The sequence below is a fragment of the Cricetulus griseus genome, chromosome 2 (assembly GCF_003668045.3).
Source record: "Cricetulus griseus strain 17A/GY chromosome 2, alternate assembly CriGri-PICRH-1.0, whole genome shotgun sequence".
NCBI classification, from domain to species: Eukaryota; Metazoa; Chordata; class Mammalia; order Rodentia; family Cricetidae; genus Cricetulus; species Cricetulus griseus.
The window spans coordinates 149,553,504-149,578,452 of NC_048595.1; the positions used below are offsets into that span (position 1 = coordinate 149,553,504).

Sequence of the window (24,949 nt, forward strand, 5' to 3'; positions counted from 1 at the left end):
AGGATCAGTGCCTGCTTTCAGGCTGGGCTGGGCTGGGCTGCGTCTCCTCACAAGGCCCGCTCTTGAGAGCACCTCCCCTTCTCCCTGGCTGCCTGAAGTGTCACATTTTGCTCATTCCCAAGCCTTCTCCCCATCCCCTTCCCAGACAACTTGCCAGTGAGCAGGGGGTGCTGTAACCCGCCTCCTTTGGTGACTGCTGTTAAGCAACTTTCAACTCCTCTCACTGCTAAGGTATGAAGTTTCTCGGGAAGCCCGGGAGCCACACAGCTGCTTTTCTGCCTCTTTGCTGGCTCCTTTTGAAGATGCTACAGTCGGGCCACTGCCACCCTTATGACAACCGCTATGCTGGGTAAGTGGAGCTAACTTCGTGTCCTACAAGGCTTTGACTTGTTTGAGGGAGTTGTATGTGCCTCACCATGTTGTTGTTTGTGGTTTCTGTGTGACCCTGAGAGGCTTTCATAGTCTCCTCTTTAAAATGTATATACAGCATCCAGCAATTTGGTTCAGTTGGCTGAGAAAGAGCAGTAGGCAAGAGTCTGGCTAGATATTGTTGTTTAGAGTGTCCCAGCCCCAGCTGTGGCCTCGGAATTCAATGGGAAAGTGTCCTGGGGTGCCCTGGCCAGTATCTGCAGCATCTGCCTTGGCTGATGCTCATCTGTAAAGGATACTGTTTGTTGTACCACGGGAAGTATGACCTGAAAATTAAACTGTCTCCTTTAGAACTGTGCATACTAGCAGTGTGCTAAAATTCACCTGTGACTCATTGGACCTTAATATGATTTTAAAAAATACTTCAAAGTGATTGTTAGATATTTCAGATCTAGGTAGTTCAAATAATTCAACACAAAATAAGCAGATTTTTTTAAAAGCAGAATAAAAGTAGCTGACTGTAAAATTGTGGGCATTTTTAAGGAGAAACAACAAGAAGAAAGCAGTTTTCTCCTTTCAATAGGGTAGCTGGGTCTGAGATGGCAATCTTAGGGAGGCCCAGAGCTGGGATTAAAGAAGTGTACTACTGTGTCCATTGTTATTATCCTGAAGGCTCGCTGTGGTACAGATAGCATGTGTTTGGCTCAGGTTTGCCGAGGGCTGTCTTTGAATCTGGAAGTTATAGAATGTCTGCATTTCAAAGAGAAACCATACTATATCCTCTAGTTCAGCTGCTTAAAACCAGGGAGGAGCAGAGGCAGCACGTCTTTCTAAGCCAGCCCCTCTTTCTAAGCTGTCTGCTGCTGTACTACTCAGCTGTCTCCAGTGAAGAAAGTTTAGCATTCCCCCGGCACCAAAGTTGCTCTTTTTAGGAACAGTATGTGGAGCTTGTGAGAACCTGGAACACAGAATTGTGGACTGTTCTTCCCGTTCTCTCCCCAGGGAACTGGACATTCCTTTTATTAGTGATCTTACAAATACAGGATTTATTGGGAGACATTCTTACTTGGAAAGGTCGAGAAACAAAGGCAGAGGTGTTTGGTGAGACAGAAGTGGGACTATAACCTTAAAATTTCCCACCTGTATTTTTTTTTCTTGAGGCACAGAAGGCATTTACATCAAAGGGGTTCTTTCTAGTCTCCAGCACAGCAAGGCCCAGGCTCTACATCCTGTAATTTGTCTTGTACACACAACACTAGTTACACATTCGGGCAAAGAAGTCTATGGTAACGACCGACCTGTAGACTAAGGTTGTGGAGGAGTTAATCTGACCCTTCGGCTGACGTCACACCAGACGATAAACATATATCACCAACTTACATGTGCTTTGTGTGATACAGGCACGCACTCCTCCACTCAGCTGTGGCCCTGTTCATAATTACTTCAGTGCATGGCACTCATCAATAATAAGTTTCCAGCTCAGTTTCCAGCTGAGCAGGTGTGCATCCTTCCCCAACCACCACTGGGTGTAGGAGAAATAAGGCCAGCAATATCTTTTCCAGATAGAAGTTTTAGCAAATAGAGCCACTCCTGAGGGAGATGGTCCTGCCTCCTCTCCCGCTGTGCACTGAAGGTATAATATTCGCCATTTCTCTTAGGCTGCAACATAATAAGATATTCCCAAATGTATAAATTACCAGATGTCTGGAAGCTGGAAGGAAAAAAAAAAAGAGAAGCTGAAGGATCACTCACTACCTGTCCATCATAAAAGAAGCCTAAAGCCTCTTGAAATCAGAACCATTTCTGGGTTTCCTTACCATTGAAAACAGAGAACTTTAACTCACCTTCAAGAGGCAGAAGTCATTTTCTCATCACCAAGGACAAATGCTGCTCAGATTTGGGAGGGTTTTGCTGTGTTTACTTAGGAACCACTCTGTATATTTAGCTCTTTAGGGATCAAGAATCTGGTAGGAAAACAGGGTAAAATACCATCTAATGTTGAATTTGCCTCTGCCTATTTAGCATGGTTGTAGGCTGCCTCACTTTATCCCTTTTGTTGATTTTCTTGTTAATAATTATGGGACAGCCTTATTCCTTGAGTTATGGTAAAGATATTTGGCAGGTATTGCCCAAATGCAATACTATGTGATTGTCGTCTGCAGGAGAACATTCAGGAAAACAGCATGCCCCTTCAGAACAGCTAAGGAGCATCAGGCCCTCTCTATACAAGCAGCAGTTGAATACAGCCAATGTGGAATAGAGGCTTCCTTTAGGTGTCTCGGGAAATAAGTTTAAAGATGAGTTAGAGAAACTACACGCCTGCAGGGAAGAGCTGAAGACAAAGACTAGACCTTTTAGGATAAATGTATCACACACCTACAAGGGAGGTTTAAAAAGACAGGCAAGAACAGTAATTTGATTTCCAATAATACTCTACCACCACTCAGCTAGTGGAGGGCTGCAGGGGATAGCAAGACCAAATCAGACAGTTCCATGATAATCAAGGAGCACTGGGTAAACAGGCAATATCACTGTGTCTTGTCTTCTTTCCCATCATCTTAGTTTCATGGAAGGACGTGCTTATTTACTGTGAGGTTAGAGCATATACATAATGTTCTACAGCATTGAAACCTAGGACCTGAGGGCAGGATGTCACGAATCTGAGAGTTCCTTCCATGGTGGTGGTTGAACGTCTTCAATCAGAAAAGACTTTGAAGTCTCCACTTCTCTAGAATTGACCACTATGGCCAGGACAGTCCTGTTTGTACCTACAGCTCTGGCATATTAATTGCCAATGCCCCCTTTCTGTCAGAGAAGTGTCCCCATGGAAAGTATCTCATATATGTGAGACTTTTGTTTGTGTATGATTGGCTTCTTTTATGGGGTTACCTGCATTGCTTCAACTACCTTCTCATTTCATTTCCAAAGAAGAAATCTGTTTGTAATTATCCCATCCTTGTGAAAAGCACCTCATTTGTTCCTTTTTCTCCCTGGGAATGGCTGCCAGCCACTTCAGAACTACTTTACCTCAATCTGGAGTAATCTCCTCCCAACTGATGTGATTCTAGCCCTTTCTCATGTGATGACTTTGCTAAAATGACACACATGTTAATCTTTTCACTCAAAGGTCAACTTTGGCTCCCTAGTGCCACCTTTGTCAGATCTAGACTCCTCTGCCCGACTTTCAAGGCATCTATAATTGGACTGCCTCTGTTCTGCTCCTCCTCATCTGCGCAACCTACTTCTAACCAGAGTGGAGTTGTAGTTCTAGCCACTGGAGCAGGCAGATCAAAATGCCTAAGGCAAAGAGCAGCCCTCTCAGCTCACGAATGACAGAAATGTGCTTGCTATGTGTCTAGGCCATTATAAAGCACATGTGGTGAGTCAGTGATAGTGTTGGTTTTGAACCATCTCCACCCACCACCCGCCCCCAGCAAGGCAGTGTATACTTAGTCTCCAGTAGCTTCTGGAAGTTTCTTTTACTCTTTTCTCTCCATTAATGGTAGAGTGTTTTTAGTTTATGTACTGGCTCATAGCAGATCCGCTAAGAGCTGTTTATCAACTGATACAGAAAAACCTTTTCTCACTACAGCATGCTGTGTGTGAGGGCTTTGAGCTTTTCTCGCTAAAGATGTACAGGCTGCAGCTCTCTAGTCCTCTGAACCAGTGGTTCTCAACCTGTGGGTCATGCCCCACACAGGAGTCCCATATCCAATACCCTGTACATCACATATTTTCCTTATGATTTATAACAGTAGAAAAATTACATTTATGAAGTATCAATAAAAATAATTTTACAGTTGGGGTCACCACAGCATGGTGGAACTGTATTAAAGGGCCTCAGCATTAGGAAGGTTGAGACCCACTGCTCTCAACAGGCAGAATATGAGGCTAGGCTCTCTCTGCTCACCCAGCTAGTGGAAAGAGGAATGTTTCTACTACTTCTGAGCCACTTTCTCCTCAGTGCCCAGTCTGATAGTGGACCCTTTATTTTATGGTACCTGGAGTCTTCTCCTCAGTGCTGGCATTACCTGGTAACCATTCCACCTCTTGAAAAGGCAGCAAAGGCTGTTAATACTTCCATACATCACAGTTTGAACTGGCCACAAATACACTGATGCTTTTCTGTCTTCGCACAGAATTACAAGCAGAGAACTTGGAATTGCAGCAGAGAAAATAGAAGTTCTCTTGGTGATTTGTTTTTTAGAGTCTTCATTGTAATCCATAAGTAGGTAACTAGTTCACTGGATTAGAATTTGCTTTGTTATGTCTATGCCATTCCAGTCTGCCAGTGGCATCTGCTTTTTCATGGTAAAACAGACTGCTAAAGAGAAAGTTCCAGGTACATGGTCTGGCTACTGTCATAAATTCTCTAAAATTTATTTCATTGCTTGATGAAATAAACTTCTAAGTAGTTCCCTTCAACAAAATCATTATCTTTGCCTTTTTTTCAATGTTTTTGAAGTAGTAAAACATTTTCTTTTAGTATCTATTTTTAGTATACTGTTGGATTGCCTTGCTTTGTTTGTTTTTTGCTATAGCAAGGAGCCCCTACCTTTAATAACCTAAATAAATTCATTTTGCACTCATATAAAAATCCAAAACAGCTGTGGTTAGTTGGCAGTGCCAGAGACCCAGGCTCCCAAGGTCCTGTGGCTCTAACCTGATCAACACTGAATTCCCAAATATGGTGCAGGAAGGAAGCTTTCATATCACAGTCCAGCCAGTGGGAGAAAGGAAAGGAAGGCCAAAGGCCAAAAGTTTGACCTCTTCCCCCATGGACGAGAATTGGGTAGATGGTTTAGGTATAAGAGAGGTTGTGAAGTGTTGTCATTAGCTGAAGGCCAGATCTGGACACACTTGCTGAGGGACACTAGTGGGCCTGCAGTAGTCTCACTGACACCCGCTAACCATAGCCTATTCTCCCTTCAACTTGGTTCTGTAGAGTTTCACACTTTAAAGTGATTGAAAATACCTGCCTTTATTTTACAAATGCTCTTTCCAAGTCATAGAATGTCAGAACTAAAGAAGACAGAAAAAAAAAAAAAAAGCCCATAGCCCAATTTTCTTGTGTAATAATGGAGCAAGCGGAACTCCACAAAAAAAGATAAAGGGGTTTGCAGAGCTAGGGGACATTAGGACTAAAACCTGGGTCAGGAAGTTCTCAGCATTCATTCCTCACAGTGATTGTAGCATTTGGTGACTCTAGAAGCTATCACAACCTTCCCAATTTCTATGAATTTCTGGGGATGAAGCCATACATTTTGGCAAAGCTGGGGAGTCTTTAAAGAGGGACTATTTCATTTCTGTAAGTATCTATGAGGTGTCTGCCCATTGCTAGTTTCAAAAGAGCAGTTCATGAATACTACATAATGAGTAACTCAAGCAGATAAACAAGGAGTTCCAACCTAGAATCCCCACCCTATGAGAAAATTCTTGGTGCCAGGCAAGTGCTTGAGAGGGCCATCTAATCCAGACTGAAGGATGGAGAGGATGTCAAAGTTGGTTTCTCAGCTATGAGATGTTTCTTGAAGGACAGAAATTTGAGTGGATTATTGAATGTATAAGGTATACTGCCTTTTCCTTTTAAATGGTTGGCACTGAAAAAGCTTGGCCTCATCTCTGTCTTAAAAGAAAAACAAAGACATCAAGTGGAAATTTAAGGAAGGCTTTTCAGGCACAGGGGTAACTTCATTTCAAAGGGCTCAGAGAGCTCACAGTAAGGTCTAGATAATCAGAGTACAATTGCTTCTCTCACCAAAGATGCAAGTGTAAGAGTGACATATTTTGTCATCTGTTACATTCAATTCTAATCTCACCTAAGGTGATAGAATACTAATATATTTTCAGGGAATTCCGACAAATTTGTAAAAGAGAAAGTTCTCTCTGGAATCCCTAAGAAGGGAAGATAAAAAGGTAAATAGCTGTCCACAAGACAACTGATATAGTAATCATTATAATATGAGGCTGCTGCAATGACAGAGAGAGAGAGAGAGAGAGAGAGAGAGAGAGAGAGAGAGAGGGGTATCAGTTAAAGAGCTGTTACAATTGGGTAATTAGATAGATAAAACAGGGATAAATGATTCACCCTCAGGATTGTATAAATCAGTATAGAGAAAATAAACACTTTTTCACTTTTTCATATACATGCAACTAAAGATGCTCATTTTAAGCCCAGTTGGATATATGGGTCTGAAGCTACACACAGAGAGAGAGAGATGGGGGGAAGAGAGCCAGAGAGAGGGAGAGAGCCAGAGATAGGAAGAGGGGGGGACAGACAGACAGACATACAGATACACACAGAGAAACAGAGACAGAGACACAGAGAGACTGAGAAATAAACTGTACTAAATGATATGCAAACAGAATTTCTAAGCATCTGGTAGAGCATCCAGAAAGAGTACACTGACATGAAAAGAGAAGACAGCCAAAAACTAGGGGAAATGTCAGAGAAGAAACCATTAGAAAGGTCCATAAAGGAAGAAATACAGAAAACAAAAATGAAAGGAAATGAATGTTGAATGTCAAGGAGAGGCCAGTTACCTCAGTTATAACCAGGGGGTATCTGCTGGTTTCCATAAAGGAAAACATGTGTGATGTCATCAAAGGTACCTTTGACCAAAGGATGGCTGAAAAACCAGAGCATGTTGAAGACTGAGTGGGATGTGAAAAATTAGCATTGAGTGTGGACAGTAATTTCAAATACCTTATCCCTGAAAAGGAAAGTGGGCACAGGGGTGAGGGACCTAAACCTTACACTGAAGGAGAGCTTTGCTATTTTGCTTTAAGAAAGGTACAGTTTGCTCTTGTCTCATGCCAGGAGTATAAAGAAGAGAGAGAGACTGTAGATAAAGAAGAGTGAGAGACTGTAGGTAAAGAAGAGGCAGAGAGGAAGTGATGGGGTGGGATCTCCATAAGACAGAATACTGTTGTCCCTTCCTTTTTCTGCAAAGTAGGGAGGCCTATCCCTCACTATGACGGTAGGATGAATAGAGACCTGAACTAGGAGTGAGGACTAGGGTTCTGAATGTTCCTGAGGGCAATGACCCAAATCCTTTAGAAGGATCAACACCAATGGTCAAGATAATAGTTCACAAGAAAAGCCATCTCCAGCCCATGAATTTTTTCCAATAGTTCATTAACTTCATGTGACAAGTAACATTATCTGTAAACTATCACTGTGCCTATGGCATTTTCACAGAAGGATACAGATGTGTGTTCCAACATGCCTGTATGAAGTCACAATGAAAGCCAAACAGGAATGTCAGTAGCTTTCAGTCACCATTCATTCTCTGCATTCTTTTTTCTGTGTCTGGGAGATAGACCACTCAGCCTTATGTCTGGCTACTTTCTCCATCAGGCCAGGGGAGGCAAAAAGAGAGAGAAGTCAGAGAATTTCTTCCCTGCCACTCCTTTCTGGCTTCATTTAGTGCAACATCCTAACAGTAGCTGGGCCTTCTATAGACATCTCTTGCTGGCAGCTACCTGGCAGCATCCAACTTTCTGGCCTCTAAGATGTAATTATTTTGTTCCTCAGACCCAGGGAGCACTTATGTTTGGATGCTTCAGCCACCTTGACTGTCCACTCCTATCCTGCTCCCATCAATGGTCATATTATTAAATAACTTTAATTGAACCATCTAAATATTTCTCTTCTGGTGAAACACCTGGAATTGAGGGCACACACACAGAGAGAGAAATTACGTTTGTAGATTTGTGTTGGAGCAGTTTCTGGGGCTCTGAAATGAAAAAAGGAAACCTAAAAACATAATAGCAGTGTAAGAAGAAAAAGGAGAAGACAACCACCAATTTCTCTTTCTCTCCCACAAGAGGAAATGGCATAGTGCTTTGGAAATCAACATACAATTACAAGGTGTTATATTATATGGTTGTGCTAATAACTAATTGGAAAGGCTCAGCTCTTACGCAGGCACATCTGTTCATAAAATTGACTGTTTGTATACTCTTCCACCTTTCTGAGGCATTAAGTAAAAGACTGTGAACATCATGATTTTTTTCCTTAGGAAGAACTGGAAATACCTTCTAGTCCATCTCCCAACCTCTCATCCTTCACTCTACCTCCTCTGACTGCCGGTGACACACTGGCTATAATTCCTTAGCATATGTGAGGTGAAAGATCTTTAGTGAGTTTTTTTCTGTCTTGCAGAGTGAGTCTGTGTGGCCATTTCAACTTCCTGGGGGCTTCTGTTTTAATTCAACAGTCTAGAAAAAAAGAGTAGAGAGGGGGAGGGAAAGAGGGCTGAAGAGAAAGGGTAACACAAATGAGCAAGTGATCAAATCAAAGAAAAATGCCCATTCATTAGGTTGCCACATACACTCCCTAGTTTGTCTCTCCTGTTGTTTTATTGACATATCCCCCCACCTTGGATTTTTAAGTTATTTTAGACTTGGGTTTTCTGCTAAGAGAGGAGACTTTCAGGGCATCACACACAAACCAGTGAGAACCTGGTTTATTTTTGCACACACAGAATCTTCAGCCTTTTGCTTATGTGTCCTCATTAACCATATTCCCACTTCTAAGTGCCTTTTGGGAGTTCTGTATCTTGTCAGACTAATTCATGAACCAGATAAATGTCTACTGAGTTCCTTTTATGGTTTTACAGATTTGTAAAATGTGGCTCTTTCCTATCCATCATGACCGTATAGGATGTCTGATGATGTAGTAACAGCACATCTCATGTCAAAATCACTAAACATCCCAGAGATTGGAGACTTTGAGAGCTGCCAGGATAGCTGGTTGTTTAGAGCTGATGGAATGTTTTCTTATCAGCTAGTATCTAAGTCCTTAGCTTATGGGGTGAAGTTTTGCTCATTGCGATTTTTTTGCCTAAAATGAGAATGCTTTTCCTTTGCCCATAAAAGGACAGATTGCTGATAGTGTGTTATCCACACAGTCACTCTAAATATAGTCACTCCAATTACTCCCACCCTTCCCAGTATCTTACCTTTCTATATTGGTTACTTTTCTTGTTTCTATAACAAAATACCCGACAAAAGCAACTTAAGGAACAAAAGGCTTATTTTGGCTCACTGTTAGAGGTTACAGTACATTCTGGCAGGGAAAGCATAGAGCTGGATCGAAGGAAGTTGATCACACTATATTCCCAGCAGAAATCAGAGGCAGGGGAATGCTGTGAGCTGCTCACTGTAGCACAAAAAAAAGACCCAGAGACTGATATTGGGGTTCAAGCTTCAAGCTGAAGATCAGAAAAGCAAAGCAGCTGAGCACAAGCTTCTTATTCTACCTCAGACTGAAATGTGATCTTGGCTCCATCAAATCCCATACTGCTGCCTCCTCTCCGTGTGGCTGGAGAATCCTGAGACTTTAATGTCTTCCTATCCTCAATGTGTCTGGAGAATGAATCCCTCCTATCCTCAGTGTACCTAGAGAATGAATCTTGATACCGACTACTGAAGAACCTGCTCCTGTCTTATTTACTCCCCTACTGCTGGGATTAAAGGCTTGTGATCCCAGGTGCTGAGATCATCTTTGTGTGAGCTGTTTCTCTTCAGAACTGGATCAGTCTTGTGTAGACCTGGGTGGCTTTGGACTCACAGAGATCCATTTATCTCTTAATCCTGAATCCTAGGATTAAAGATGTGTATCACTACAGCCTGATCTCTATAACTTGTGGCTAACTTTGCTTTCTGAATCCTCAGGCAAGCTGTAATAAATCATAAACAATATATCACCACAGCCCACTTTCTTCTTCTAATTCTTTCTATTCAGTCTAGAATCCCAGTGGAGAGGCCAGTGACAGCCACATTCACAGTGGGTCTTCCTTCCTCTGTTAAAGCTCTGGAAATTCCCTCTGACCTCCCCAAGCTGTGTTTCCTGGGTAACTGTAAATGTAGGCAAGCTGACAATGGAAATTAACTTCCTCCTTCCCATTTCTGACCCCAAACTTTTTGCTAATGAAAAGAAAGGGAAGGAAGCAGATCTCCCCATAGAAGGTGGGACAATGGGGAGGAAAGCACAGGCAGGGCACCTATATAATTAAGAAACAAAAATGTCAGTGTATTAGGTCAGTGTGTGCTCTTGCCTGACAAGATGGAGGGTCACAGCATCTGTCCTGTGTCCTCTCACTCCCATACTTCCTGCTGCAAGATACAAAGCCCCTTATCTCTTCCTCCCAAGGCATCTCTCCCCTTTCCTGTCAGCATTATTGATAGACAACCTGCACATTACAGGCTGATTTAAGGTCCAGGAGTCTTAGACCAAATGTTAGATACTAAAAAGGAGCCCTGCTTTCAGGTACCTGTGAATAAAACAAAGTCTCTTGGGGGATTTACATTCTAAAAGGATGATTGAAAATTAATAAACCATGGTGTTGAGTTCTGATAAGAGCTATGGAGAGAGATAAAGTGCAGAAGAGGGATAAAGAATGTCAGGAGAGTTGATGGGAGGAATAAAGAAGAAAACCAGGAGCAGTATGGCTAAAGACAGAAGTTTCTAGGTGTAAGAAAGTGTCTAGCTGAGAGTCTCTGTACATGACCTTGAACAGTGCACCCAGCCAGCCAGCTGGGGACTTGTTAGAAAGGGAAGTTCCTAGTCTGGAAACCACTCCAGCAAGAGGTGCTGGGAGAGGGGCCTGGCAACCTGCAACTTAAACAGTGCAGGCTGTGATTAAGCTAAGGTTTGAAAAGCACTGGAAAGAACCAGAAGTGAGGACGGTGGACTACAAGGCAGGGGCTTCCATTTATGGGAGCTGTGTGTCACTCATCCTTTGTTACTACTGCTATCCACTAGGTAGCCATCTACTTCTGATTTATCTCTGTAAACTCCCCAGAACCACAGGCAGCTCTCTTCACCTGTGTCATTCTCTCTATAACATACTTCAAGTCAACCCTCAACCATCTACACCTATCCACCATTTATTATCCAGTTCAAACACCTTGTCCTCAGCCAGCCAAGTCTATGATGTCACCAAGTAGCTATGACCGCTCTCACCCAGGAGCCCACAGCACCCTCTCTATCCTGTATACCACTGTACTACTTGGGATATATAACCCTGTGTGGTTGTGCTGTAGGTTCTGTTAGGTGAGAAGCAAGAGGGCATGAGATACTGTGTCTTCTGTGAATCTAGATTCCCATGGTCCCCAGGGGGTGGTTGGCCTGTTCAGTAAAAACTGACATGGGTGGGTGGATGGTTGGATGGATGGATGGAAGGATGGATGGCAGGGAGGGAAGGAGGCAGGGAGGAAGGGAAGGAAAGGTGGGCATGAGATAGGGAAAGGCACAAACTTGGAATCACAGAGACTGCCAGATGTTCTTTCATGGATAAGCAGCAGAGAGAACTTGAAAGCATTTGCCTGGGTGGCCTCAGAGAAATGAGGGGACCCAGAATAGCTGCCTCTCTGAGCATGGGTGTCACCCACCCTCCTGTGGCTGGGTCTTCCTGCACATTGTCTTCAGGGCCTTGTACTCCTATCCAGATTTGGTCTTATTTGTTAAGCCCCTAAGCAACTAAGATAGCTGTGAGAAGCACTCTGCTCCTGGGAGGAGATCTCTGAGGCCACTAGGGGTGTCAAAATCATACCCACTTTGTTAACCACTGCCTTTGTCTCCTTGGATTTGATCTGGCTTCCTCTTATGTTTTTGTAGCATATATTAATTATAAATAATAATGACTTTTATTATGACATTTCTAGGCATCTATCTAATATGTTTTGATCATACTCATTCTCTGATTTGACTTTTTTGAGATAAGATTTTAATATGTAGCCAAAGCCAGCCTTTTATTCTCAGTCCTCCTGCATCAACCTCCAGACTGCTGGGATTAGAAACATTAAAGCCATGCATGGCTTTAGCCATTGCCTTTTACCAATTTAGAGAAACCCATGTTATTTTATCCTCTAAAGAATATGTATAACAACTTCATCTGAAACTATAGGCTGCTGTTCAGTCAATTCACTTCAAGGATCATGTCATTTCTCATCTCAAAACTAATTCTTATTAACCAAAAGTCTTTTTAAAGTTCTTCAGAAATTTATTGTCTATAAATTCATTCATCTTTTTCTATTTCTTTCAATGCCCCAACTCAGAAAGAACAAAGCTTGCTTGCAGGCTTACACTCAGCTCCCTAAATCAGATCCCTGCATTAACTTCAGGAACCACAGAATTAGGGTCATTCTGAAAGTACAGCTTTGAAGAGATGATGGGAGCTGGAGATGCATGCTCATACAGGGTCCTCATACAGGCTCCTGATTGATGCTCAGCTGGCATCTCACAGCAGGGCTCAACTATCCAGACTTCATAAAGCCAGCTAGCTCCTTTGAGAATGGGAGAAAAGGGTGGAGAAGATGAGGGGCTGAAGGTGGGGTTGAGGACCAATGTCCAGTCATTTAATGTCACACCCACATAACCAACACATGGATGCATTTCAGCCTGGGAGACTAGTATATCCTAAGTGCTGTAACTCTCCCTACCTGCCATTACCATTAAGCACAGTGCAGCTGACAGGCTTATGCAATCGAAGCAGCAATTTCCATCTTCTATCCTGCGTAGCACACCAATATTATTTATGTATTCTATCTGGCTCTGAACAAAGGATACAGAGATACCTATTTACTAATCTGGCTAAGCCTTGTATGCTCATCTTTCTTGCCATTGATAGTAGCAAATGATCACTTTTTCTCATAACTCTTCCAAAATGTCACTTACCTTCCTCCCAGGCTCTCAGAATGTTCCACAAAAGCACCCATCACTTTGTATGGCAAGTACTTGTTTATTTTTCCTAACTATACTGTTTCCTCTTTGAGACAAGGGCCATTTTCTTATTTTCTCTCAAATCCAACCTCTCCCAAGACTGACAAATACCTGTTATCCTACTCTTCACTAGCATTGAACAACAATAAATTGCCAATATGTATATTTTAAAAGCTAAAATTACAACAATTTCAGATGTTTCAATGATACAGCTGTTAATTCTGAACAATGAGCTCATTTTCTCTAGCTAGCAGCTTATATGCAGATTTCTTCTCTTTAAAGTAGCAAAGGTCTGTCAACTTTACGGAGCTCACTGCTAGTCAAGGTTAGAGGTGCAAATGAAGTCTGGGGACTCTGTTAACTTCAGAAAGACTTAATATAACCAGAGAGCCTGCATTTCTCACAAGATCCCAGGTGGTGCCAACACAGAACCAGTCTTTGAGCATGTCACTGGCCCCCCAGAGGAGAAGTCTAGTGTGTTCAACTCCAGCTCTGCTGCTAGCTATCTGTTACTCTAATGAGTCATTTAGCCTTTCTGAGCATCACTTCTTGTGATATCCAGAGATCATATTAGGCAACTTGTCTCTTCCAAAGCTCATGTCCATGATCTGCCTTAGGGTCACGTCATGTTCAATGTGTGGTTAGAATCCATGCAGCAGAGAGGAACACCCACAGAGTATCTGGTTTTATGTCCCAGCTTTCCCACTTACTATCAAGGTGAACTTGGAGGGAGTGAATCCCTCCATGACTCAGTCCCTCTATCAGTAAACTTGAACACTGTTGACTGAGGTCATATATGCTAAGTGCTTAGGCCAGGCAGAAGATGACATATATAAACTTAACAAATATGAACTACTTTCCATATTAATATTTTATGTAGTTTTATTTGTGAGATGCTTTTCTAATGTCTAAAATGTGGACAAATATTTAGAGTGCATAAAAAGATGTTTACCACCAATTTATGTGCTTTTTCAGAACCTGTAATATAACTTATGTTCAATAATAAGCCAAAGGTCAACTGCAGTACATATAGTGGAATCTATTGTGCCCATTGTAAATATCTACAAGCAACTTTAATGTCCAATATATAAAACAGAGAGCAGCGTAATAATAGAGTAGCATTAGCCATTCTGATTTTACTTTTATATATGATATTATCACTATACCTGGTGTGAAAGACCCAAAATATTAAGTGGTATTTTGGGTATTTTTGTTTTTATGGCTAGGTGACTTCATTACAGATTTTGTCATACCTAATCTCCTTTCTCCAAATTGCTAATTACTGTATGTGAATCTTACAAATTTTATATTCAAAGAAAAAAATAATTTCAAGCATGTATAAATTCTCCAAAAAAAAGACCTAAGGCAATCTTTTGCCTTCTGGGTTATCCTGTGCCAAAGCTGTCATCCTAGGAGCTTGGCAAATAACAATCAGGAATCTGTATATTTAATAATATAGCAGCCCATGCCAAACTAATGACTGAAAAAAGAAATGAGCAAGTCCTTTGCTATTCCTTACAGCAAATGAGATTGCTGGGTGTGCCAGCAATACATTAAATCACCAAAGTGGTTGCCACAGTGGATGTCACTTATACACTGGGGAGATGCAGAAATGAGTGAGCCGGGCTCAAAGCCTTTCAGCTCCAAGTGACGAGCTGCCCCATCATGTTGACACACACATTTAAGGTGATGGTTTTCAGCGGTCTCAATGCAATTGCACTATTAAATCTACATTTAGATTTTTGTTTAAATGAGATGAAAAGCATTTGAAATGACTGCACAGAATGTCCAATGCATTACACTTTTACATATATTCCCCTATAACAGATATTTTTCCGGTCTGAGCTAGTCCATTACATTTTAAGAAGAAACACAGGAGAAACACTTGCCAGACATTTCATGCACCGATTTCTTTTTAAAAGTGTGGTAATAGTGATCATTGGAACATAGTACAGGTTGAATGCATTTTGATTGCCACAAAATGAGTTGAGGACCATTTTATTCTGGCTTCTATGGAGTATGGATGGAGAGGAGTTTGTCCAAACACAATTTCTATTGTTGTTCCATTGTCCGATAAAGTCTCTCATCTAATTTTCATTAATTTTCATCAGACTCTTTACTAGTTTGATATTCTCACTCTTTGGTATTATATATGATCAGCGGCTATTTTATTCTATCCCTAATCCAACAACCACAACCTGAAAACTACAAAGAAATCATTTGAAGATCAATTGCAAATTACTTATCTTATTTCTTTGAGTTAAAGAATGTTGAAAAGTAGTTATTATATTTTCTCTTTGTGATAATTTCCAAGAAAATGTATATACTTATCTCATCTTTACTTTACTTTGTATGTTTGGCACACTGAGTAATACATGTAGGTGATTTAAAATAAAGTGTTCATAAATTTCAGTTGTGGGTCCCAGAAAACAGAAAGAATGCAGCTGACGTGACAGTTCAATTAGTAAAGCTCCTGCGTCCCAAGAACGATGATCTGACTTTGTTCCCCAGAATACACATAACCATCTCAGTGTGATAGGACAATCTGGGTGTGGTGGGGTAATTTGGTATTCTAAAATAGATAATCTGGTGTGGTGGGTTAATATGTCTTGTTGGGACAATCTGATGTGGTAGAATGATACTCTGGGTTTGGTGTGGTAATCTGGGGATGACAAGCCAATCTGGGTGTGGTGGGATAATCTGGTGTGGTAGGATAATCTGGTATGGTATGTCCATCTGGTGTGATGGGACAATCTAGTGTGGTAGGATAATCTGGGTGTGGTGTAATGATAATCTGGGTTTGGTATGGTAATCTGGGTATGGTGGTGTATGCCTATAATCCCAGCCCTGGGTAGGTGGACAAAAGAGGATCCATGGGGCTCAGATTTAGGAAGCCTGGCTGACTCTGCAAATACCATGTAAAAGTTATAAACACTGTCTTAAAACAACAACAAACCAATGTGAAGAGCAGTTGAGGAAGAGACATGAGTTTAACCTCTGACCTCTGCACATATAACACACAGACATATATCCACACATATATACCCCACTGTATGAACATGTGCACACATAACTCCAAAAGAAAGAAAATGGAGAAGATGCTAGTCCCTAAGCTCTATTAAGTTAACCAGTAGCAGCAGATCATGCCCCTATATTAATTCACTATCTTTATTGAGCCTCTGTATGTCCTAAGTTGTCTTATATAACAGGAATATAAAGTCCTAGGAACAAAGAAGACAAGGGCGTTAGTATTATGTGTCCTTTTCATACAGGAAATGAAGACAAGGAACAAATATTCATAGGCTCTTAAAATAGAGATAAAATAAACAAGAAACTCTTCATACACTTATTCAATATGTTCATTGATCATCTGTGTACTAGACACTGTATTAGACACTTCATAGAAAGGACAGGTGTTCTATGTTTTTACTGAATTTATACTTTGGGCTAAGAGGCAGATCTTAATTACATTTGTGGTTGGGATAATATAGGAGAAAACATGGTAAAGGGCTGACAACTCTGGAGGAAATTATATTGGTTGCTTTTTCCATCCCTGTAACAAAATACCGAACAAGAAGCAACTTAGAGGAAAAAAAGAAAAGTTTGTTTTTGGCTCATGGGATGAGTGAATTCAAGCTACTATGTGGAGATGGCATGGCCACACTTGACTTTGTGGTGGTGGGAGCCTGCAGTGGCAGCTTGATCTTAGTTGACAGGGAGCAGGCAGATAATACAAAGTTGAGCTGGGCTCCAAAACTCAAGATTTACCACCCCAGTGACACACTTCCTTCAGGTAGGCTCCACCTCCTAAAGCAGTGGTTCTCTACCTTCCTAATGTTTTGACCCTTTACTTCCTCAAGTTGTGGTAAAACTGGAACCATAAAATTATTTGTGTTGTTACTTCATAATTGTAATTTTGCTACTAGGAATCATAATGTAAATATTTTTGGAGCTAGAGGTTAGTCAGAGGGTTCACAACCCATAGGTTGAGAACCACTGTCCTAAAGGTTCCACAATCCCCCCAAACAGTGCCAACTGGGGACCGAGTGTTCAAATACATTAGCCTGTAGGGGACGCTTCACATCTAAAAGTTGAAAGGGTTATGAACCAATTTGGAGGATGAGCCTAAGATGGGAAGGGTCTTTCTCAGGATGTTGTCTTTAAGACAGAGCCTCACATAAAAAGCCACTTGCCAGGTGTAGCTGTTCCAGCAAAAGAAAGCTAGTGACAGAAATGCTGGCTCCAACTTAGAAGAAATAAACAGGAGGTACATGATGGGTCTACTACCCAGTGATCATTTAAAATTGTGGGTTTAGTGAGAAACCTGGCTTCAAAACTTATCCTCACTGTATGCATGTAGTACCCTAGACTTTGCAAAGCACATTCATGTGAGGTGTGGTGGTTTGAATAACAATGGCCCCACAAACTCTTATATCTGAATGTTTAGTCATTAGGCAGTGACACTATCTGAAAGGATTAAGTGTGTTCTTGTTGGAGCAAGTGTGTCACTTTGAGGTTTCAAAAGCCCATGCTAACCCCACTGTCTGCCTGTCCTCTGTCTCTGTGTCTCTGTCTCTCTGCCAAATGATCCAGATGTAGCTCTGAGCTACTACTCCAGCACCTGTCTGCTGCCATGCTCCCCACCATGACAATAGTCTAAACTTCTTAAAATACATGCAAGCCCTCCAGTTAAATAATTTCTTTTATGAGAGGTGCCTTGGTCATGGTGTCTCTTCACAGCAATAGAACAGTGACACAAGATGTGCTAATTTTTGTATTGTAAGAAGTTTCCCTGGAATCTTGTTTGTTTGTTTGTTTTTAAAGCAACAAGGAAATGATGGCAGTGATATTTTTATAAGAATGCATCAGTTTGTCCTTTTAACATTAAGATGATCTGATACACCAACATGACAAACTTAATTTCATTATGTAATTATTTCATAAGACCTAGACTAAGCAAAGGAAATTTGAGTTTTATTTTGATTTATATATATTGGTTATGTCACTACGTTTCTGACATCTCTTCTAGTTCATTTTGAAGGAGAAAAACATCAAATGCTCCAAATGTCCCTGAAATAAAGACATCACAGGACACAGATGTCTCTACAATGTTTACATTTCCTGAAGACCAAAATGTGCAGGGTCATCAGTTTGTGTCTCGGTTTTAGGACAATCATTTTCTGGTCTGTGCAAGATGCAGTGTATGCTGCCATTCTTAGGATCTAGAATCCATAAGCTACCCTGAATCGCAGTCGAGTTTATTTCACAAAACACATCCAAAAGGAACAAGTAGATTTCAAGGTTCATGCCTCATCAGGACTAACCCACATTTTGACCAAATGCAGTCTAGGTACACGTCACATGGGCAGGATCGGACCCTTGGAATTGGACCCAGGAATCTACTGCAGTTACTACTGAACATCTCATGTACCATGGTCTGTGAACCATTGGTGAGGTTGGTCAAATAAGGTCAAGCTGCCTGTGAGAGGCCACACAGGCAGTGGTGTCAAGAAGACTGTCACAGAAAATTCACTTTAGGCTGAAGTCTTCCCACATAGCTATCAGGACATGTAAGTTTCAAAAGTCTTTGCAAATGGAGTTTTTGTTGTTGGTAGTGGTGTTTGTCTTTTGGGTTCTTTTTGTTTTGTTTTCATTTTGGAAGCCATTGATCTGTGATGAGGTATTTTTGTTACCATGAGAGCCTTATCATAAAATGTATGACTTGGAACCTTGATGGCTAATTATCACCTGACCTCCCCATTCCTGCCCTCATGCAGGTTGTGTCAGCACCTGCAAACAGGATGGGTATGCTTTCTTTCAAAGGCATTGTTTTTAAAAAATCTCTGCAAGTAAAGCTGGCAAACATATCTTCATTGTTTCATTCCCTCACCTCTTTTCTAATAAATGGCTATGTGACTTCTTTAGAAGCTGAAAGAAAAATCTATTAACATCAGACCTTCCATATCTGAACCCCTTAAAGAATGTTACCACTAACAGAGAAAGTAAGAGCAAATTGAAAGAGAACTTCAGAGAGAGCTGGAGACAGTGAATGGCATGTGTGGTATTTCTCCCCCCTCTAAGGCAATAAAGTACCAGATGTCACAGAACAAAGTCTGAGGGGACCATGCAGCCCAGTGGGCGGAGCCAGCATGATTAGCTTTAAAGAGTTCTTGTGCTTATGAGAAGAAGCCACTTGGCACCATTAACTCCATATGTTAGATTTATGACTTCTTTTTTCAGCCCGTATTTAATCTAAACATTTGTCATGCTTGCCCTTGATATTAAAAGGGAATGTGTAAGTGGATAAGATGTTTGCTCAGCCTCTCATTAGAGGGTTTGTCACATAATAGGTTGGTTAGTAAATATTTGATAATGGTGTTAGCTGGTAGTTGCAATATGAAAGACTAACTCAAGTTGATCTTCCTTGAATGAAATATGTATTGTACACAGTGGCTTTGTTTTCTAATGGAGACAGTCCGGGAGCCACCAGAGTGGGGACAAAAATCTAGAGCATAGCTATAGCCATGCAGTGGCTGTAAATCAGAGAAACTAAACTGAGACCTTGGTTCAGGTTCAAGCTACTGACTCAGATCAAAATTACTCAAAGGTCCATCAATTTCACCCATTCTCTCTTTTAATTTGCCTATTTCCTGGACATCTGTTGGAGTCTCCATACGAACATGGCACTCCTCTGACTTCTCTGAACTCCTCCCTTTTGTCTCTGTCACAGGACTCATCTTCCTCCCCACCCCCACCTCATGCTTAGTTTGTCTCTTAGCAGCTGTGAGCCCTGGGCTTTGTCTCAGAGGGAGCCATTGTTATCATGGCTTAGGCCATTGTCTGGAATATGATGATGCCTGAGCATCTTTTCCAGTCCTTGACCTCAGTCCCATATGTGCAATTGGCTGATGGGCATTTCCATGTGGAGTCTTTATGCCAACTTCTCTGAAATATTCATCACCTTTTCTGCTGCGTTTCTCTCATCCCCATCCCCATCCATATAAAGGAATCCAGTCACTGAGCATCCACACCTCCTTCCTTGTCTTTCTATCTTGGTTTAGCAACTCAAGTCTCATCGCTCTTTTCACAGTCCCCTCCCTTGGCACTCTCTCTCCTTATTTGATGCCTCTATGACCATAATCGTTGCTACTTTCCCTAATTCCAGTGTCTCTCTGTTTTAGTACACTGTGCCCACCAGTACCAGATTATCCCTCCTAAAGTGCTTGTCTGTTATATCATCCAAATGCTTTGGAGGTCTGTGACATCTCAAAAATCAAATCCAAACTCATGTGTCAGACATCCAAGGTACTCAGGAAGCTGGTTTCTGTAGCCTTGTCGTTTCTCATCTTAACTCTTTTGTTGTTGTTTCACTTCAAACAATCTGATAGGAATTAGTTCTAGTGTTGTCTAACAGTAGGATCACAATTCATCACTGTTATGTTTTTATTTAAAAACAGGAAAAGAGAAAGCTGCAAGATGAGACATGTTGACTAGTTTATTATAAGGGCCCTGCAGAGTAGGGAGACTAAGAGAGAAGAGGAACGGGGGTAATGGTTGACCGCCATGGCCGGTTGCCATAGAGGCAGAAAGAGTGCATAGGTGAGAGAGCCAAGAGGAAACAGAGGGAGAGTAGAGAGGAAGCAGAGAGCGAGAGAAGCAGGAAAGTTGGGACTTTTAAAGGGAAGATTGGACATGTGCACTGAGGTTCCACGCATGCTCGTGGTGGGTGATGTGGTGATGACGTAGCACATTTTCCTGTGCATGCCCTGAGTATTGTCAGGGGGCAGGGTCTGTTTCTTAAAGAGGTAGAACCGATCAGTGTCAAAGCCTGAACCTTTCAATCACAACATTTGTCTTTTACAAGGGACCCAAACAAAAATTCAAAGACTGCAAAGAAATAATAGCTGTTTGTGAGATAAAATGCTAATTGCCCTAATTTGATCATTGTGTATTATATACATGAATCAAATTATCACACAGTCAGTCCTCATAAGTAGTAAAATATTGCATGTCAGTTAAGTTTCAAAAAGTCAATACCCACTCAGGATACAGTCCTCCATTCTGTGCCCCCAATATGAATTTCCCTTACTCTCCATCTCTATTGTGGACCAAAAACACCCACAAAACATCTCTCTCTTACAACCACCTGTCTGGTCTAACTCTTCATCGTCAGCCCTCTAAGTGTGAAGCTTGTTTTCTTTCAGTTATGTTATATGCCTTTTATGGGGCTTCAAGAACAGTAAATGCCCAAAAAAGAAGTAATTGTGTTGTCTTTGGGAGTCCCTTTTCAGTATGCCAACAACAAGGAAACAAAACTAGAAAGGGGAATGGCAACTAGATTAAGCTTTCTCACCCTACCTCTACCTAAACATCAAAGGGGAATATGGTTGAGTGACTTTAACCCTCAACTGCCTGTATTTGGATAATGAGCATTTCTCAAAAGGAAACTTGGATTGGAGAAAGATACCAGTCCTTCTAATGATGTGGGAAAACAACCCCTGAAGAGAAGCTTTCTGACTTTCCAGTCTGCATTAAATGCCTTTTAGGAGACTTGTGTGTGTGTGTGTGTGTGTGTGTGTGTGTGTGTGTGTGTGTGTGTATGTATGTATGTATGTATGTATGTATGTATGTATGTATGTATGTCATTGCCACAGTGGGACATAAACATATTACCTCACATCCAGGATAATGAGGCAATAGTGGGCTTAGCAAGTATTCCTCGGATCTACAAACCCCATGCTTCTAGGTAACATCTAGAAAAAATATGTTTTGAATACATTTCTCACTACAAGTTTTTTAACTTTTCAGACATCTAAGAAAAATGTAATTAAACTTCCGATTCTTTATATAAGTTTCTGCAAAGGTATGTAATTAGAATTATGCCAACCAGACATACTTTGGATTTCAAATATTGTTGTTGAATTGAAAGATATTTAAGGAGTTGTTAAACATTTTAGAAAAGGTGGATCTAGATATTATCCAGAAGGACCTCTATACATTCCATCTCCATCAGCTCCTTTGGATAAGTACACCTTGGTTTGCATGGAAACCAAGTAAATGCTCTTATACTCCATGCTACCTCTATCACAAGGAGGTTTGGGGAATCGCTCAGTGGTAGAGCATTATTTGCTTGGCATTCATAAGGCTTCTAGCACATGACCTTCAAAATAATTCCATCTTAGATCCTTAATCACATCTGACACCTCTTCCGTAATAGTCACAAGTTTCAGGAGACTTTTTAAGGAGGCCATTATTCAGCCTCCCGCATTGATGAGCTAGTATTGTTTAGCATATATCCAACCCAACATAATTAAGTATTTAAGGCAACAAGATGCACCAGGTGGATAAGAATGGCTACACTTGGGGAGTGGGATGATGGGTATTTTTCATTTTAATATGATATTTTGAGTCATTTTGCTCTTTGATAGAAGGCATGTGATTGTTCTGTTTGTATTTGGGGATAAAACAGTAAGAACAAAAGGTGGGGTGACATGCAGCAGCCTTGAAGCAGCCAGCAGTGCCCCAGCCAGGTCTCCGTATTCTGCACTCCATGGCACTAATTCCCAGTCCCTTCGTGCAGCACAGTCACTCCCCTTCACTCATCTGTGTAATTTGGACTGAAAACACACATCAGACAATTACATCTAACTCGGATTTGCTCAGCTTCCCAGTCCCCTTTGCTCCCTCTGTTGCAGGCAGTTTTTCCTAATTTCCTTCTTCAAAGACTGGAGAAGTTTCCAGAAGGAAGGGAACAAGGAGGACAGGAATTTGTCTTTTCTGGCCTGGTCTCAGAGATCTTTTCCACATTGCTGCTGTCTGATCTGGGAGAAGTTTCTTACTGTCTGTGGAGGTTTGCCTTGGCTGCCCATCACTCGTTTGTGGACTCAGCTGATTCTCTTGCAGCAGTTGGCTTTTTCAGGTATTATGATGAGCAAGCTGGGAAAATGGCTGTGAAGAAAGTCCATTTGACCCAAAAGTCTTAGATGTAATTTTCCTCTTTTTATCCCACTATATTGCTAGAGTCCATTCACCAGGGCAAAATACATGCCCTTCCTAGGAACTGGCCATCCATTCTCTTTCATTAGCATCAGTTTCTTTACAAATGCTTTTAAAGGTCTAAATATTCCATATGTTGGATAACCAAAGCAGACATTTGTAATTGGACAGGAATGGTGTTTCTGATTAGTGGAGACAGCATTGCCATAAAGTGCAAATTTGTAAACTGGGAAATTTGTAATTCTGTAAATTTATCAAACTGTAGTCACCATTGTGTCATGTCTATCTGTCTATACCAGTAAAGGTGTTTGTAGTTGTGTGGCAGAGGACATTTTCCATTGTTTTAGTGAAATGGCCAAGTGTTTTTACATATATATATATGCAAGCGGACATTTAATTAAGTCAACTTGGCTTGGCTTGTTCCTACACACACTTACTGTACTGTTTAACCATGGGGATAAACACAGCTGGTGTGGGGATGTGGCAGGAATACTCTAGAAGAGTGGGAATGGGAGAGCTGTTAAAATGTGCCAATAAAATCTTCCTTGGGAGCTGGGGAGATGGGTCAGTGGCAAAAGTACTTGCTGCACAAGCATGAGGACCTGAATTCAAACCCCAACACCCTCCTAAAAACAAGTTGTGCCTGTGATTTCAGGGTTGGGAGGCAGATCCCAAGGGTTCACTTGCTAGCTTGCTGAAGGTTCTCTGACCAGCTAGTCTTTCTGAAACCATGAGTTCCAGGTTCAGTAAGTGTTAGGAGCATAGCACAAAGGTCATTGTGGCCATAGATCCCCAGAGAAACCAGGAAGGTTAAGAACACAGGATTGTCTTCTCCAATGGGAAAGATGAAAAACCTGTTCTACCATCCATAAAGCTGAGAATCGGAAGAGATTAACATACTGGTGATCTGTATTATCATTGGACTAGGCCATAAAAAGACCTTACAACCAAGTCTGGAGATGGCTAGTAATCTAAATAACTCTGATAGCCAGAGGCTCCCCCAAACTCCCACAACCAGGGCCAAAGGTGACTAACAGCCCAAATGACTTCTATACTATCTTTATGACCATGACTGAGACCAGAATAGACCCTTAGGTCCTTAAGCTAGTATAGGTAGCCTATCTCTAGAACCCCTCTTCTTGGAGAGGATGTGGCCTGAGTTGAGTTTCAATGTAATTATGCTTCTCTGTGCACCAGGGATTGTATTATAACAGGAAACTTTTTTCAAATAGAACTTAAATATATTGGAAATAAACCACCTGTTACTAGACTTCCCAAAGTCTGATCCAGACTGAGGAAGTCAGCTGCACAGTGATTTCATTCTTATCTCTTTGTGGATTTTGCTTCCCTGTGTGACACCTGCAAAGACTACACCATAAGTAAGAGATCCTATCTCAAAAAATAAGGTGAGTTATATGGATGAAACTCAAAGTGGACCTCTGACCTCCATGTACGCAAGCACACCCACATACCACACCACACACACACACACACACACACACACACACACATTCTTCTTCCAATTAGTCACAGTTTCTGGAAGGACCAGTTTTTCCCTGAGAACAAAGGCAGTAACAGAGTAGAGAGCCTTCAAAAAAGGGAGGGTGAGACTCCCCTAGGTAGATGAATGAAGAAAACGGACAGTGGGAAGCTTCTCAACTTCACATGGAAATCACCTGCAAGGCAGGGCATGGGGTATTCTTGATAGAATGTAGACTCTACTTCATTTAGACTGGGCTTGAGGCTGAGAATCTACCCCTGACCACCAAAACAGCCACTCCTGTATCTGTTTTATAAACTAGTAAGGCTGAGAGACCTAAAAGTAAAATGTATCAATTTCCCCAAGGTCACTAC

At 41.4% G+C, this 24,949-nt stretch overlaps 1 protein-coding gene across 1 annotated transcript in view; it reads left to right on the plus strand.

The window, feature by feature from the left end:
• Nucleotides 1–233: 233 nt before the first annotated feature.
• The window catches only part of Cpa6 (carboxypeptidase A6), a 314,492-nt gene continuing 289,776 nt past the window's right edge, over nucleotides 234–24,949 (plus strand). The window contains exon 1 of the mRNA XM_027398702.2: nucleotides 234–349. Coding sequence (XP_027254503.1) covers nucleotides 234–349 — 116 coding nt within the window. The remainder of the gene's footprint in view (nucleotides 350–24,949) is intronic.